The 17,125-nt window shown below is 58.7% G+C and overlaps 1 protein-coding gene across 6 annotated transcripts; it reads right to left on the minus strand.

The window, feature by feature from the left end:
* Positions 1–5,632: 5,632 nt before the first annotated feature.
* On the minus strand, positions 5,633–15,303 carry FDXR (ferredoxin reductase). Of its 6 annotated transcripts, none has more exons than XM_069481676.1 (12): positions 15,192–15,303; positions 14,339–14,436; positions 9,943–10,038; positions 9,617–9,715; positions 9,298–9,411; positions 8,862–8,963; positions 7,954–8,061; positions 7,592–7,676; positions 7,262–7,461; positions 7,007–7,178; positions 6,200–6,370; positions 5,633–6,078 (listed from the first exon to the last, which is right to left on the minus strand). In XM_069481676.1, exons 1-12 carry the CDS (start codon positions 15,268–15,270, stop codon positions 5,948–5,950), a joined length of 1,455 nt encoding a protein of 484 aa, XP_069337777.1. In that variant the 5' UTR covers positions 15,271–15,303; the 3' UTR covers positions 5,633–5,947. The 6 variants fall into 6 exon arrangements, with proteins under 6 accessions (XP_069337777.1, XP_069337776.1, XP_069337774.1 ...); XM_069481675.1 differs by having other exon boundaries at positions 9,617–9,739; XM_069481673.1 differs by having other exon boundaries at positions 7,954–8,079; positions 9,617–9,739.
* Positions 15,304–17,125: the final 1,822 nt, after the last annotated feature.

Genomic DNA, 17,125 nt, shown 5'->3' on the forward strand with positions numbered 1-17,125 from the left:
GGAAGCCAGAGAACAAGGAAGTGCAGGAGGCCACCAGGGAACATTCAGGAAATCTCTTCCTCTTCTTCCAGGGTTGAACTAAAATGATCCCTCCAAGGGAGACCACCAGCCAGACTTTAGTTCAGAAATGTAACTTGGCACGAGCGTACTGAACACCTTCTCTGTCCTAGGCACTGCATGGTAGAATGTCCTTCTGGGCAAGACATGGCCCCTGCCCTCCAGGTACGAGTCAAATCTGCAGAATAAGCACCGCTAGAATCACCTCTGACCTCTTTTCTCTACACTCATTTCTCTTCCCTCCAACGTCCGACCCTCTCTACTCCCCGTGAGCTCCCAGCCTCCCCCAGCAAGATCTTTTCTTAGCCAAGGATCTAGAGCTCATTCACAGGAAGATATAAGGGACTGATAATAGCTTAAAGTGTTATAATTCCCAAGAGACATAGTTTAGCAACAGTCAGAGCCTTAAGCTAAAGTGCCAGTGGTAGTTCCAGGCTGAGCAGGCAGAAGCTTTGGCAGGGGAGAGAACACTGTATTCATGTTGGTGCGCTAGCGTGGGCCCCAGTACACTGACACAGAATTGACAGTTCAGACATGTGTTTGGGTCTGGAATGAGGACTTAAGCAATGCCATGCCATACCGCACCCCAGCTACCACCGATCGGGGATGTCAAGTCGCGACCAAAAAGGCACTGCCGCTACCTTTGCAAGGCCTCTGTGTGCTCCTCTCTGACCACACCTCCAGGCCCTAGAGGTCCCCCGCCCTTTGGGAAGCCCCAAGCCTCCTGCCCCCTCTGCCTCCCAGCAACCATCTCTAGATCTACACTGTCCAGTACAGGAGCCACCAGTCACACCGAACTATGGAGTACTGGAAACGTCTCTCACCCAAACTGAGGTCTGCTGTCGGTGTAAAATACACACTGGATATTGAAGACAGTATGAAAAAAAGAATGTAAAAGATCTCATTAATATTACACATTGAAAAAACATTTTAGATATATCAAGTTAAACAAAATATGCTGTTAAAATTAATTTCACTCACCATCAAATTGGCACTGACTGATCAACACTATGGCGCTCACACTGCAGTAATATTCTCCAGGGATTAGGGAGTTGGGAGGGTAAACGCACAACTAATGGACGCGGTGAGCGTTGCAGAGGGGAAGGGCATGCCTCCAATCCTCGGGTGGGTGAGGCAATGACATAAAATGCAACCAAAATGTTTGTACCCTCATAATATCCTGAAATTAAAAAAAAATTAATTTCACTTGTTTTATTTTTTTTAATGTGGCTACTAGAAAATTTAAAGTTACCTTGTGGCTCCCATGTTATTTCTTTGGGACAGCATGACTCTGGATAAAGTGCCCAGGTCCTCCCCCAACGCCAAAGGGGCACTGCCCCCACAGACTCCCCCCGATGGGGAGGTGTCCTCCTGGGTTAGGGGGAGGCGGAAAAGTTGAAGCAGGTTATGCCTTCAGCCAAGGGGCCTGAAGTGGGGGAGGGTTCACAGAACACCTCCAGGGGGAGGGCTGGCATCAGGCATGTCTCTGAGCTCCAGATAGCAGTGGGGGGACCCAAGGAGCCTCATCGCCACGTCACATCCAACCACCCCACAAAGGCTGGAGAGACAGACTCCACCCTGCCCTGACCCCATCTCCCTTCTCGCCTCCCCCTGGCCTCCCACCTCCCCACCTCTCATCCTCCCATCCCTGCCTCCCCCCTTTCCTCTGGCCACTGCACCACTCCTCAAACAGGACAGCTGCTCCCTGGTGCCTACAAATGAAGTCCAGACACCTTAGTCCCACGGACAGGGGCCCAGACACCCTTCCCTCTTTGGACCCCACAGCCTTGCCAGTCTGATGGCCAAACAGCCCCACTCTGTCCTATCCTCCGGCCCTTGTTCCTGCTGTACCCCAGGCTGGAATGTCCTCTTTGAGACAACAGTCTACTGTTCTTCAGGGACCAACCTAAATACCTCTCCCAGAGGGCACCTACGTTGAGCCATCAGGCTCTGGACATAGTGTCCGTGTCCCAGCTGGGCCAGCTGCCCTCCTTCCCACTCCCCTCACTTCCTCTCCTGGGCTGGGAGCTCTGTGCTGGGCCTCTGCAGCGGCCACCTCCATTCTGCCCTGTGGCAGGTATCTGCCCACTAGATGATGTCCCCTCCCCACACTGCACTGTGGGCTAACTGGGGGCACAGGAGTCTTAGAGACCTCTGCCCACCCACTCAGGGTCTCAATCCTTCTACAAACAGCTGTTAAATTAATATTTCACAAACACTGGGATCCCAAAAAGGCCCGGACAGGATGGTCATGGTCAGTCCTCCAGGGCACTCAGCATCACCTTGAGGGCCCGGGACACCCCCGTGCCTAGGGCCTTTCTCTTTCCCTGCTCCCCACATCTCAGGCAGGCTCCCTGACACAGATGTGCACACACGCACACTCACACACTCACACCCGAGATGCTCTCGGCTCCCTCTCTCCCAGACTAGGAGACTTGGTCCCAGGAGTCGGCCGCACCCACCAGCGGCCCCCCTGGACCCACTGCCCTTTGGGTGAGCAGCCCGCCTTTGCCGTCGAGTTTCCCTCCCTCCCTTCTGCCCAGCCAAAACCCGAACCCAGGCGTCAGAGGAAGACTGCCCTTCTATCTTGCTCCCACTGGTGGGGGCACCGAGTCCTAGCTCCTCCAAGCCTAACTGCCCCGGCTCCCCGCTGATCTCGCCCGGGCCCCCCCCTCCCGCCCCCGGGGGCGCCCCGCCCCCTCCCCTCGGCAGGAATCTCTTACACTTGGGCTGTGAAGTTCGGGGTATTTTTAGGCCGGCGATAAATAATTCATAGGGAACGTGGCATCAGGCTCCCCCCGCGGGAGGAGGGGGCGCGAGCAGCGAGAGCCACCGTCACCCGCGGCTCAAGGACACTCGCGATGCGGCGGCGGCGGCGGCGGCGGCGGCGGCGGCGACTCCGGGCGAGGAGACCCGAGCCACGCCTCCTGGCGGCAAGAGTGGGGACCACGCACTCGGCGCCCCCCGCCTCGCCGCTGCCCCCTGCGGGAGTCCCCGGCTCCTGGGCCCTCACCCCCACCCCCCAAAGCTGGGTCGCGGCCCCAAGCCCCGTGGTGGGAGATGGCACAGCTCGCCTGGCATGCGGGCTCTGGGCCGGGAAACGGTCCAGGCCTGCCCCAGGGCCTGGAGCGAACCCAGGAGGCCCGTTTCCTGCCTACCTGCCCCTTTCACGTTCTTATTCTTCGGAGTTTGGGAACAGGCTCAAAGCCACTGGCACCGCCAAGAACTGGACAGGCTTTGAAACAGAGCCAGAGGGATGGCACCCTCCCCAAATAAGTTTCTTTCCTCGATTTTCCCGTGGCCCGGGCTGGGGGACTGAGCCAGAACTGCGCCACCATCCGAGGGCTGGGGGACCAAGCAAGAAGTCTCATTGGGCGACCAGGGCTGGGAAACAGGGTGGGCGAATGGGGTGAGCGTCAGGGCCTGGCGGGAACTTCCGCCTTGATCCCGGACCTCGGAAGGGTGGCGGAATGCACTCCTGGGGGGTTTCAGGCTGCTGGGGGTGCCGCCTTTTCCTCCGCATGTCCCCGCCCTGCCCGCTTAGGCCTAGGCACGAAACAGGAGAGTCAGGGCTTCCCCTCCCTGCCGTCGGGGATCCTAGTCGAAGAGACTAGAATAGCTGGCTGGAGCGGCGGCCAGGGCCCCGCGCGCCGGTCCTGCTCTCCCAGCGCCCTCCTGGCCCGCCCTTCCCTTCCGCCCTCGGAGCCTGGGAGCCGGGCGCGGGTCTGCATTTGGAAGATCCCACCACCCCAGGAGCCCGCTCTGATTCCCTGGGGCCACAGAAGAGAGTTACGCTGAGGCAGAGAAAAGGAAGGAGACCTGGAGGGAAAGAACCGGGGACTCACGGCGGGTGAAGGAGTCGGGGGCGAAGGCAGACGCGCAGCAGGTGCTCAGTAGCCCTGGAGGAACCAGAGGACCGGGCTCCGGGAGCCGCGACAGCCCTCTTTCGTCCTCTGGCTCTGTGCCCTCTCCAGAACCCCTCGCTCTGGTCGAACCCAGCCGCGGCCCCGGCTCCCGGCCCCGCTCCCCGCTCCCCGCTCCCGGCCCCAGAGGCTTCCAGCAGCAACAGTTGGGGGACCCGGCACCCAGACTCCGCGTCCCCGCACCGTCCCCTGCCCACTGGTGCCGCGGCGCCACGGAAGGAGGAGGAGGGCTCAGCGACCCTGGGGACGAACGTCTTGGGCGCTTCATCCGCGTCCTTCCCTCGCGTCCGCGGCGCGCCTGTCTCCTCGGCCTCTCTTCCTCGCCCTCTCTCCCGCCGCCCGGGTCCAAACCCCAGGCCGAGTTCCCGAGGGTCCTGGTCCCCGGCCGCCCCCTCCCTGCGCTCGAGAGTCCTGCGCGGGCCCGACTCCCCCCGGTGTCCCGCGTCTGTCTCCGCCGTCCTTGCCCGCGCGGCGCCTGAGCCCAGACTCAAGTTGGCGACGAAGTTGGCGCCCCCCGCCCGCCGCGCGCCACTCACCGGGGGGAAGGGGCGCTGCGCTCGCGCGCAGAGCCCGAGCCGACTGCCTCCCGCGCGGTGCATGTCTCGGCGCCCCGGCCCCGGCCCCGGCGCGCTGGCGCGCTCGGTTTTAGCTCGGCGGGCGCCTGAGCCCCCGCGCCGCGGGGCGGGCGTGGGCGGGCGGCCTGGCAGGCTGACCCAGGCCCGCCCCCGCGCCCCGCGCCCCGCGGCCCTCCGTGGCCCGCTCGGCGCCCAGCTCCTTCCCGGGCTGGGCTGCGCGCCGCGCCTCCGGCTCCCAGGACTCACCAGCCGACTGTGGCGGAGCGCCTGCCGCCGCCCGCGAGGGCCCGCCCCGCCGGGGCCCGCCGCCTCCGCCCCGCCCCGCCCCACCCCACCCCCCCGTCGCCGGCCCGCGCGCCGGACGCCCGGGTCCCTTCTCCCCTCTCCAGGACCGTGTCCCCAGACCCGACGCTTGGGACCAGGGCAGCCTTGGAAAAAACACCAGCCTGTCCAGAGCCCTGGGTTGCAGCCCCTAGGTCACGTGGTGTGTGACCTTGGGCCAGTTAATTTCGGGGATCCCCGTGTTTATAAAGCGGGCCAGCATCTTGGGGGCCGCCACAAAAGGCCATGAACACGCTTTGTACACTGCAAAGCGCAACGGGTGATTGAGGAACTATTTTTAAAAGGCTGTTGGATCTAGCTGGAAACCAACGGAGAAGGCATTGGGACCAGAGAGAGAGGGAGGACCCCAGCCATAAGTGCCTGGGCCACGGGGAGGGACCGGGGGCGGGGGGCAAGCTGCTGCCCAGTCCTCTTGCTCCCACGTTTTCTCTTCTGGTTTGACTGGAGGGGGCCCAAGGTGGGAGGGCACCAGGCAGTGGGGCCAACAGAGCAGCAGGATGGGGTCACCATCCGGGTGCCCGCAGCGTGAGCAGAACACAGGCAGGCCACTGCAGCAGCAGGGCCAAGCCCAGAAGAGGGGGTGGGTGATCCGGGCAGGCCTGGCTGCTAAACCCCCTCAAACCCCCAAGAGGCCCCAGAGCAGGGTGCTCTCTGCAGTGCCACCTGGTGACCACAGAGAAGCTGCAGCCAGAAGGTGACCCCTGCCCCAAAAGAAGCCCCACATCAACTATGGCCCTTGGTTGCAACTGTTTTATTTCCAGCATGTTCCCAATCTGGTGACCCTCCACAGTCCAGCAGGAGAGGTGGGAGGGAGTAAAGTCAGCCTGCACCTTCACCCACCCCTAACTAAGGTCACCTCCTTGCTGAAAGCTAAACCTACACTGGCAAGGCGACCTTCTTGTAAGAGGGAGTACTCAGAGGCCCCTGGCAGAGATGCAGCCAGGCCCGAGACTCAGGACAGGCAGTGATGCAGGTGGGGTACAGAGTCCCGCTGGGACCGACCGGGGCCCTCTGCCTGCCCCTTTCCCTGCCAGGGGCTGGGATCTGGGCTCAGTGCCCCAGCAGCCGCAGCATCTCCTGCGGGTCCACCAGCTTCTCCCGGGACTTCCCAGAGCCCTGGCCCCGGGCCACCTCCTCGGCATCCAGCTTCTCCCAGTCTGAGAAGGAGACTGGCCGGACCCCTGAAACAGAGGGGAGACAAGTCACTGTCACTACCGCCTGCTTCAAGCCCCCCAGAATGCCTCCCTCCCAAAGAGGGGCCACCCACCCCCTTTCCCAGGACCTCAGCATCAGGGCCCAGACCTCGGCTGCTGAGCAGGGCCTGGATGGCCACAGAGCCAGGCCTGGGGCCGGAGGGCAGCAGCCCGGCCTTCAGGTCCTGCAGCAGCATCTGGCCAGTGAGGAAGCTGTCATTCATGGTTGTGCCTATGACACCTGTGGGTCCCCTCTTCACCCAGCCACTGCAGTAGAGGCCTGAAAGCGGGCAGCAAAGGGGTAAGGAAAGGGAGGTGGCTGGATACCACTCTGGCCAGCCCAAGCCCCAACCTATACACCCGCGCACATGTACACATGCTCCCCAAGTCTCCAGCAGCCCGTCAGCGGAGCCTGCTGTGGCCACTGCCCACCGCCCTGGACTCTTCTCCACCTCTTTTTCCCCGTGCCACCACCCTCACACCTCGCTTGCCCTGCAGATGAAGAGCTCCCTGAGGGTGGGAGTTGGGGCTTGCCCACCTTCAGCAGGCCCTTAGTAAGTGTTCACTGAATCAATGAACGACTGCGTAGGTATGTGGGTATTTAATCAGAATGGAGGTGCCCTGCAGATAGGGGCTACCTTATTAATTTCCAATCCCAGCACTAAGCACAGAGCCTAGTCCAGGGCAGGCCTCAGAATGTCTGCTGAATGACTTAATGACCAGACATATGTCCCATATGTCCCAGACTGGGAACTTCCCTTAGGGCCAGAAGGAGGGTGTCATGGGTCGTGGGACAGAGCCTGCCTCAGAGCAGCTTCTCAGACTGTGTCACTAGATGAATGAATGAGTGGCCCCGGGAGACACCAGCGTCCCGGCCTCCCATAATTCAGTGCCCAGCCTTCTCACACCTTCTCACCTGGCACATCCACAACCCGGCCCTCCATATTGGGGATGACCCCGAGTTTGAGGTCAAAGGGCACGCTGGGGTCGATAGGGTGGCTCTTATACCCAATGCTGCTCAGCACCAGCCCACAAGGGAGGTCTTCCACGTCTCCCGTGGGCACTGCCCGGGTGGCCTCACCGACACCCTGTTGGGGAGAGTGTGGGCAACAGCAGGCTTGGGCGGGAGAGGCCTGAGAATGGGGGTGTCTTTGGGTAACATAGGACTCACCTCCAGTCTGGTGACTGCCAGGCGGATGCCTGCTACCCGCCGCCCATCTGGTGAGGGCAGCACCTGCTGGGGGCTTCGGAAAAAGCGCAGGCCCCAGGCACGGGAGGCTGATGCCAGGCGGGCAGCCTCCTCCACCCGTGGCTTCTCTGTGGCCGTTTGAAGAAGCAGTTCTGTCAGCCGCTTCCTTGGGCGGGGCATCTCTGTTTGCAACATAGAACATCTCAGGGCTGTCCCTGGGTCACAGCCCTCTTCCCACACACCCTCCCCAAGCCCTCTCTGACCCAGGCCATCCTCATTCTAGTATCTGGGGGGCCAAGCTAGGGCCCTCACCCTTGATTCTGTCCTGGAGGCCCAGGAAATCTTCAGGATCCAAAATGGGCCGGGTTCCTGGCAATTGAATCATCTCCCGAAGCTCCTTGAGGGTGGGGGCAGGGAGTGGGGGAGGAGGTGAGGCCCAGAACACCATCCACCCCTGAGGCCACCCCAGAGTCCCATCAAGGCAGGCCACACCACCACCACCGCCCTTCTCCATAGAAGGCACAGAAGGCACAGGGCCCCAGGGGCCCTGCCTGCACCCCCTCTCCCATCCCAGGCAGCAACTACTCCCAGGGGCTTTGTCCCCCACCTCCCCTCCTCGCCAAGGGGAGGCCCGATACTTGGGACCCCTCCCCCTCCCCCTCCGGCCCCAGCACCTTAATGGTGAAGGCCACTTGCAGGGGTCCACGCCGGCCCACTATCCACACCGTCTTCACCTGACTCTGCCTCAGTACTCCCAGAGCTGCCTTCGTGATGTCCGTTCTCTGGCACAAAAGGAGGGCCTTGAAGTCATCGGACACTGACCTGGGGAAGGGGACTCTCCATTTGGTCATGTCCCTACCCTGAGCCAGAAGGCTGGTGGCCCAAAATTGCACCGCTGCCCCCCCTGGTGGCCAGATGGAGCGTTGCTGCCAACTCGGCAAATGGCTCCAACTAGCAGCAAGCCAGGCCCAGGCTCCTTCATTCAACAAGTATTTACGGCACGTCTGCCACATGCCCGGCACTGCGCAAGGAGCTTGGAGGGACAGGGGTGGTCAACAGTGAACAAAACAGACATGGTGCAGCCCTCACAAAGCTTCTGATCAGCTGGGGAGAGATACTCATCAAATGCTCATCAATGAGTATAAAATTGTGGTGGGGATAACATGCTATGAAACGGAAGTAGACAGATCTATGAGAGGAGGGTATTACAGGGGAAATGCACCAATTCAGGGAAGTCTTGGGGGAAGGGACAACTGAGCCAAGGTCTAAAAGATGAACTTTAACTATTAACTAGCAGGAGGTGAGTCAGGTTCCAAGCAGAGGGGAAGGTGTGTGCAAAGGTCCTGTGGCATACTGAAGAGTTTTTTAAAAAAGTCTCACTTAGCTGAAGTGCGGAAAGTGAAGAGGGAAATGGTTTAAGAGGAAGCTCATGGGATTGGCTCTCAGAAGGCCTCTGCCTGGGCACCATGGAGACACAGAGGCACTGAGCTGGGCTCGCAGGGGAGAGGCCTGAACTCTGTGGGCAGGGGCACCCTCTCCTCAGTGTGACTCTACTTCCACACCCCCCCAAGCCCCAACTCACCTCTAGGTGCTCAGGTGGGGTCAGTAGGATGCGGGCCACATCCAGAGCCACATTCCCCTGCCCCAGAATCACGGCTGTGTCACAGCTCAGGTCTGGTGCCAGCTGGAGGGGAAAGGTCTTGATAGGGTCCCCCTGGCCATGGCTCCAGTCAGGCTAATCTCAGTCCTCAGATGCCTATGTCCAGTCCCAGCCATGCCCTCAGGCTCTCCCACACTTGGAAAGTCCACCCTACCCGAGCTCCTCTCAACCTGGCCCCACCTGGCCCCAGAGGCCCCCTGCAGTAGACCTCCTGCCTCTGTCAGCCCAATGCCTCACGTCTCCTCAACCCACCCATCATTGCCACTGGCGACAGCTGCCCCCCACTCTGGCATCCAAGGGCTGCCCCTGGCCCTGGCTGAGGGGAGGAAGAGGCAGCAGGAGTGCTCCCCAAACTCACCTCCTGGTTCTCAGGAAGCCCGTTGTACCAGCCCACAAAGGCCCGGGCCGAGAACACACCTGGCAGCTCCTCCCCCGGAATGTCCAGGGCCTGGTGGTCCTCTGCCCCGTAGCTCTGATGGAAGAATGCAGGCCCGAGGCCCAGAGCCCTTAGCACCAGCACTGAGGGGCCGGGCAGCGCCCCCCGAGACCCCAGCGGCCCCCTTCCAGCTCCTCCTCTGCAGCTTCCATCCTGGCCTCACCCCACTGCCTTCCACCCCAGCTGCCAGCCTCCTGCTGCAGCCCCAGCCTCCCCCTCCCAGCCACCCACCTGCACTCACCAGCACCACAGCGTGGTAGGCCTCCCGCAGCTCTGGAACTGTCACGTCCCTGCCCACCTCCACGTTGCCCCAGAAGGCACAGCGGTCAGAGTGGGCCGTCTGGGTAAACGTGTTGATGACATTCTGTTGGGCACGCCCAGAGTGGGAGGGGTTAGGAGGTGAGGCATCTCCAGGGACCATGCCCGGACCACCCTCACCTGCAGTGTCCCCAGGATGGAGGCTGGGTGACGTCCAGAGGGCCCAAAGTCATTCCATCCAGCCAGGGAGCCTCCCTGTCTTGACCAATCTCCCAACCCCACCCCACCTCCAGGCCCAGAGAGACCCACCTTCACCTCGGGGTGGTCAGGTGCCACGCCGAAGCGCACCAGACCAAAAGGCACAAGCTGCTTCTCGTAGATGTCCACGCGGGCCTGGGTGTGGTGCTGGGGGAGAGGGTGGCAGTTGGTGGGGTGGAGACAGGGGCTGGGACCAACAGGCCCTCCCCTACCCCAGACAGAACGGGGAGCTCAGCTTAGTGGGCTGAGGACACAGGAGGCTTCGACCCTCTGCAAGGAGAAAGAGCACTCCTCCACTCTCCGCCTGCCCAGAGAGCCAGACAAGGGGAACGGGCCGCACAAGCAGCAAGAAGAGCTGAGATCAGACCTCAAGAAGGACTTTCAGCCCATGAAGACTGTGAGAAATTTGGCCAACTGAGGAGGGCTATAGCTTCCCCCTCCACTGGAGTTGTATCAGGAAAGCAGCTTCTTCTCCTTGGGTCAGGCGTCACCCACAGCCCTTCCCTACAACTCTTCAACACTTCTAGAAATGCCCAGCCAGGCTGAGGACCTGAGGACTATCCTTTGAAATTCATAGCTGCCTTAGCTCTAGTCTCCAGGACCCCCCTGTTGGAAAGGGGACCAGCAGGACAGGGAGGGGACACAGCTGAGGCAGGTGGGGAGCAGAGAGAGATGGAGATGGCCCTGCTCCCAGGCTTAGGAAAAACAATCTCACACATACAGGGTTCCACTTTGACTGTCCTCCCAGAGCACCTCCAGGGGCCATGCAGAAGGCACAGGGCTGGGGGTTGGGCAGACATGTCTGGTCTGGCTCTGCCACCACTGGCTGCATGACGCTGGTGAGTCCCAGGATCCCCCAGGTCTCGGTCTCCAGCTCTGTAAACTCCAATGGACAGCCCAGGAGGCTGTCCAGGTCAGAACAGGGAGAGATTCTGGACCACAAGCAGTTTCCCAGGAATGACAGGGCCTGGCCCCCAGCCCCATCCTAAGTGCCTGCTGTCACGCCTCCCAATCAAAAGCAAAGGAGCACCCTCCCTCCAGCCGCCCTGTCCCGGACAGAGGCTCACACTCACCTTCTCCCTTTGTCCAAATCTCTTCTCCCCCCACGCCACTGCCTGCACCCAAGTCCAGCCCCTTCCCCTACATCCTGCCTCTCCCCATCCCAGGCCAGCCACAGGGGGCTGCCCAAACCACCAACCTCAACCCCCACGATGCTGCTGCGATGCTGCACCCATGAAGGGCTCTGGCCTTGAAGTCAAACAGCCCTGGGTGCCAATCCAAGCTCCACCACTAAGGGGCTCTGTGCCCTGGGGAAAGTTTCTTAACTCCTCAATCCAACAGAACATTCCTCTGGCCTCATGCTCAAGGTTAAATGATTAAGCACTTACGCACGTAGCCCAGGGCACAACCTACTGTGAGTGCTCAGTCACCATAAGCCATCCTTACTGCTACTCTGTGTGCATCACTGCCTTGCTCAAAAGCCTCCCCTTGCTGCCCACTGCCACAGGGCAAAGTTCAAACTGACCCCAGCGGCCAGTACCCTACCCAATGCGACCTCTTCGTCTCTGTCTTCCATTCTTCCTGCTACAGATCCTTCGCTCTGGGTGGCCATGCTCTCCCCAAGGCCACCTCCACAATGCTAATCTGCTGGACACATTTACCCTCACATGGCTGACCTCATCCTCCAGGAAACCTCTCCTTGATTCTTGCCGTCCCCTCCAGCTGCGTCCCCTCTAACAAGGACATTCTTTGAAGTCCCTCTGATCTGGGACCCCTTCCTTCTCCCCGGGCACCCACTCCCTGGGGAGGTTTTACTCCCTCCCTCCTGTGCCCTCAGATGCCCCTGGACTTGCTGGAGATACTCCACTCTCTCCTGCCCAGACCTCTCCCCAGGCTCCAAACCCAAGACCCCCAGCGGCCTTACCTCAGGCATCTCAAACCCATCCAGATTAAAGCCATGTCCCCGGCCCCCAAACTTCTCCCCTCCTGCTCCTGTGTTCCCTTCTACACTGCCCACCCGGTGCAGAAGTTGGAACCTGGGGCTCCTCCTCCACCCTCCCCACCCCCCGTCCCATCAGTCCCACATCCTCAGGTCCTCCTCCTCCTCACTGCCACCCTGGCAGCTCCCACTGCTCTCCTGGCCGCCAGCCCTCCCTGTATCTGTCCTGCAGGCAGAGAAGTGTTCCAAACAAAAAAAATGGTGTCCTGGCAGTCCCTTGCCTAAAACTCTTCAGTGAAGCCAACCACCTATAGCAGTGGGCGCCAGAATCCCCTGGGGTGTTTGTTTAAAACTGCTTATTCCTAGGCCCCAAGCCACAGGGTTTGATTAGGTCTGAGCTAGACCCAGAAATGTGCATTTTAATAAGACTCCGATGGACGGAGGGGAGGGAGCTGTGGATGGCACTCAGAGAACTGCCCGAGGCCACAGCCTGGACAGTGGCCTCCAAGTCTCCCAGGATCTGGGTCCCACCTACATCTCAGCCTCAACTCTCATCTCTTTAGCCCTCACTGCACCTCCCTACCTTCTGGACCTTGACCTTTCCCTGAAGGGCCATCGTCTCCCTCTTGTGGCCTTAGTCCATGCAGTCCCTATGACTGGGACACTCCTGCCATTCTGTCCCCTGACATCTCCTGCTGTCCTTCAGACTACAATTTGGACATCTATTCCTCCAGACTAGGTGAGGTGCCCCTCTCTGTAACCCCCAGTTTCTGTGCTTATACCCATCAGAGCCCTAAAATGCCCTGTAAACCAGTCACCCTCACATTAGAATGCTAGGTTCTTGAGCACAGGGACCACGTCTGTCCTCCTCACCCCCATGTTCCCAGTGCAGCCGGTGCCTGGAACATATCGGTGTCCACTAAGTGATTACTGACTGAAAGACTGAATGGCCCAGCATGGTGCATAAGAGCAGGGCGCCTTCGCTCAGATTCCAGCGCCTTCCTTGCTCAGCAGTGGGACCTCGGACCACCTTACTCAGCCTTTGCATCCTCACCTGTGAAGCAAGAGTCATGACACCTGCTTTGCAGGTTGTCGTGAAGATGCTATGAGATACTGTACTCAGTGCCTGACTCAAGCTAAGTGCCACTGCCCCACACGTGCTGCACACGGTCCCATCTTAGGAGCATAGCCATTGGCATGGAGCTCCCTACAGGCAAGGGTCAGCTTGTAACTGGCCTGTGTCCAGCCCCAGCCCATCCCACTAAGAAAGTATAGCTGAGTGTAGGCCAGAGCCTCTGCTCACATAGGGTGCCTTAAGAACCCTGCCTGGAAGGCCTAGTCTCCCCCTTCCAAAATTTCAGGCTCAGCTAATACAATGCCCCTTATATGAAGTCCTCCAGGGTCTTCCCTGCCCCCAAGAGCTCCTGGTCTCCATCCTGACACCCAGCCTGTCCTCCCACAGGGCAGTTTGTCCCTGGCTTTGCATCCCAGGATGACTCCCCACACATGGGAAGCCCTCAGCACAGCCTGTGGTCTTCCTCAATGCAACTCAAACGCACCTTCTCCAGGAAACAGTTTCTGACTGACCCCAACGGACTAGGCTCACTCTGCACACATCACTGCAATTAGCTCTCTCACCTGTGTTGCTTGCGAAGCATGTATAGGTCACTTTTCAGCAGAGTGACTGATTCATCCCAGTCTCCCCGAGACACTCCCAGTTTTAGCACTAAAGCCCCATGTCCTGGGCAAACCTCCACTTCAAGTGTCTGTGCACGTATATATAAGTAATATATGAATCCTTTCTCCTGTCCCTCCACAGACACTCGAAGCCCCTCCAAGCCCCTCCAAAGCTAGGCCACCGTCTCATGTCTCAGTCAACCTGGGTCTCCCTTCCCCCTTCTGTCCCGAGGTCCAATGTGGAGTTTCAAGTGTAACAAGCAGCCTTGGGGCCCTGCCTGCCAAGGCTGATACTGAAAGCCTTGAGACCTGGCCTTTACAGGGGGAAGAGGGAGGGAGGAGGGGCATAGAGGGAGGAGGGAGGAGGGCTAGGGGGTAGAAGCCAGTCCAAAAGAACAGAATGGAAGGGGAGAGCTGGAGCTATGGATGAGGAGGGTACGGCAAGGTAGGTAAAGTTACTGAAATCTGAGGATGAGGGTAGGCTCAAGATACAGGATGTGGGGGAAAGAGTGGAGACAGGAGAAAGAAGGGAAGATGAAGGAAAATGAAGTCATCCTTCAATCTGCATAAGCTCCCTGGAGTGCTTGGCCAAGGAGGCAGAACTGACCACCTGCTGCTGACCACTGGCCACCTCTCTCACCTGAGGATCTAGCATGTGATGCCCCAGATACAGGTGAGGAAGCAGGCAGGAGTGTCCAGCCAAGATAGGCTGGGAGCCTCTTCCCATCAGGCATCCGGGAGTAGTCTTAAAGCCAAAGTGAGTGAGGCATGCCCCCAGGATTGAAGCAGCAGGTGAATGATGGGGGAGGCAGCCAGGAGGAAGTAGCTTACCTTTAGCAGGTGTTGGGCTGTGTAGAAGCCAGCTGGGCCACTGCCCACCACACAGATCTGGGGTGTCTTCTCCTGTGTGGAGAAGTGCTGGCGGAAGCCTGGAGTCAGGCAGAGAAAGGGAAGGAAGGTCAAAACCAACACCCCCTCCCCAACTCCAAACCAACTTCAGTGTCCTACAGAAGCTAGAACTTCCCAAGCTTCACCCTCACCTGCATCCTCCTTCTCTTGTTCTTCAAAGCTTTGGTGTCTGCAGGGTCCCCTACTTCACCTGAACCCCCAAAAGCTGCATCTTCATTCAGAGGCCCACATCTCACCCGTGAACTTACAACCCCACTGACAATGGCCTACCCCAAAACCCCCATCCTCTCAAGCTGCCCTACACAACACTTCATTTTTCCTACGGGGTTCCCCACCCAATCGACGAGAATCTCACATCTTTCCAACAGACTTCATATCCCCCAATCTCGCCCCCATAGATCTCCTCACAATGCCCCCATCTTACCTCTTCTAACCCTTCTCTCTCTAAGGAACTCTATATTGCCCATATAGACTTCTGTTCGCCTCAGGCTTCCCTCCCGCCCCACAGACTTCCATGATACCCCCATTCACCCCATCTCACACCTGTGGACCTCATGGTCTCTCCTTTTCGCCTTTGTGGACCCCTGTCTCAACCTAGAGGCCTCACATCTAACCCAAAGGCTCCCACTCGCCCCCGTACACCACCCCTATCTCGCCGGCATGAACGGACCTCTCGCCTGTCTCCAGCCTTGCCCAGCTCCGCTCCAACCCCTACACTTAGTGTTTGCCCGCCTCCCCGCGCTCCTATGCAGCCCTAGAAGTGCCCTGCTCCTACTCAGGGTGCTCCTGGCGGGAGGAGGCCGGGTCCGAGGCCACACCGACCAGTGCCACCAGCGCCAGCAGCGCGGAGCCATGACCGGGAACAGCAGCCTGCAGGTAGATGTGCTCTCGGCCCCTGCCCGGCGCTGCACGCCCGCCCGCTCCGGCCCTGCCTCTGGCCCCGCCCACAATCGGGGCCCCGCCCCCAGCCCCTCCCACGCTCTGGGAAAGCACAGCTTTGCGGCTGCACCTGGACCTCCAGAGAATCCGCCCCCCAAAGAGAGGCCCGCCCTCGGACCCACCTACTACCGCCGAAGCCCCGCCCCTCATGACTTCCGGGCCGTACGGAACTTAATAAAATCGTCACCCTCTCTCCAAATACCGGAAGCCTGGAACTGGAAGAGAGCGAATCCCCATCGCTGTTACAATCCCGCCCGAAAGAAGGAGCCAATTAAAAGGGAGCTTATTGTACTTAGCCGCTGCCCCCTCTCGGGAGGCTCTCGTCGCTCGCTGATGACGCGTTGCGCCTTTGCCTTTTGATAGCCCATTCTCCAGCAGGTGGCTTCGTCCCAGCCAATCACGAGTCGGGTTCCCAGCGAGCCTTCCCGCCCATTGGGTGACAGCCACAGAGTGCGGAAGTGTGCAAAAAGAGGGCTGCTGCCCGGGCTCTAACCGCCCCTTTCTTCGACCCCGGGTGTTGTGTTGCCGTGACTCCAGCAAGATGCTGTCCATGTCTGATGGGGAGAATATTAAGCTCTGGAGAGCTTGTCCCGCCTCACCTCCTCTCCTATTACATAGGTGACAAAAAAGGGGGGACTGGCTTCCCCTAGGTACTAAGGACAGACTCCGACCCTTGTCCAGCTGTGCCCTTGGGTCTCGAATTTATGAGGGCACTAAAAAACTCAGTAAGCAAATATTATAATGCGACGTTTTAAAAGATCAAAATTAATGCCAAAAAATCCATGATGAGCAAAATATATTTTTTAATAAGGACAGGATCCGTGGTCACGCCGGACCCAATAAGCCTAATGCCTCTTCCTTTTCCCCAAAGACCCTCTTGTCAAACACTGCTTCTTTGGAGAAGCCTTCTCTGACCCCTCCCCTCCCAAGCTCCAAGGGCTTAAAGGCCTCTGGTCCCCACAGCGCCCAACCCTACCGCATCGTTACTTATTACGCTACTTGTCATTTTTAGTGTGCTTTTTAATTTAAGCATAACATACAGAAGAATGCACAAATCATAACGTACAGCTTGATGAATTATTACAGGGTGTAACCATGTAACCACCACCCAGATCATGTAATAGAACATGGCCTGTAACCCAGCAGTTCCCTGTGCTCCGACTAGTCGCTCTCCCTCTCTCCTACCGGGAGGTAAATATTGTTCCGCTTTCCAACAAGTCGTGTTTTATGCCTGTCCCACTAGACCAGGAGTAGGCAAACTATGGCTTGTAGGCCAAATGCTGCTCACTGGCCTGTTCTGAATAACCCAAAAGAATGATTTTTACATTTTTAATGGAAAAAGAAGTTAAGAATATTTTGTGACACATGAACATACATGAAATTCAAATTTCAGTGTCTATAAAGTTTTATTGGAACACATCCATGCTTATTTCTTGACATATTGTCTATGGTTGTTTTTGCATTTTGATGGCATAATTGAGTAGTTGTGACAGAAACCATATGATTCACAAAGCCCAAAATATTTACTATCTGGCCCTTTACAAAAAGAATTTGGCAACCCCTGCACTAAATTGTAAGCGCCATGAGGGTGAGGACTGGATCGTATTCACTCATATATCCCCTGAGCCTCACACAGTGCCTGGCACATAATGGAAGTTCATAAAGAGTTTGTCTTAATGATAAACTGGAGATTCAGGATCAGACACCCTAGAAAGTTCTGTAGGGCTCCCCATCTGGAGGCAGTACATCTGATGGTTAAGAGTATAGATT

This window comes from Eulemur rufifrons, chromosome 9 (genome assembly GCF_041146395.1).
Source record: "Eulemur rufifrons isolate Redbay chromosome 9, OSU_ERuf_1, whole genome shotgun sequence".
In the NCBI taxonomy this organism is placed as follows: domain Eukaryota; kingdom Metazoa; phylum Chordata; class Mammalia; order Primates; family Lemuridae; genus Eulemur; species Eulemur rufifrons.

What these genes read in the sequence shown, in the direction of transcription:
- FDXR (XM_069481673.1), bottom strand. Translation starts at nt 15,270, where the DNA reads ATGGCTCCGCGCTGCTGGCGCTGGTGGCACTGGTCGGTGTGGCCTCGG. An exon ending in GGCTTCCTGAGAACCAGGAG is followed by an intron (nt 8,964 to 9,297) that starts GTGAGTTTGGGG and finishes TTTCCCCTCCAG; the next exon opens with CTGGCACCAGACCTGAGCTG. An exon ending in CCGGGTTGTGGATGTGCCAG is followed by an intron (nt 6,371 to 7,006) that starts GTGAGAAGGTGT and finishes GCCCGCTTTCAG; the next exon opens with GCCTCTACTGCAGTGGCTGG.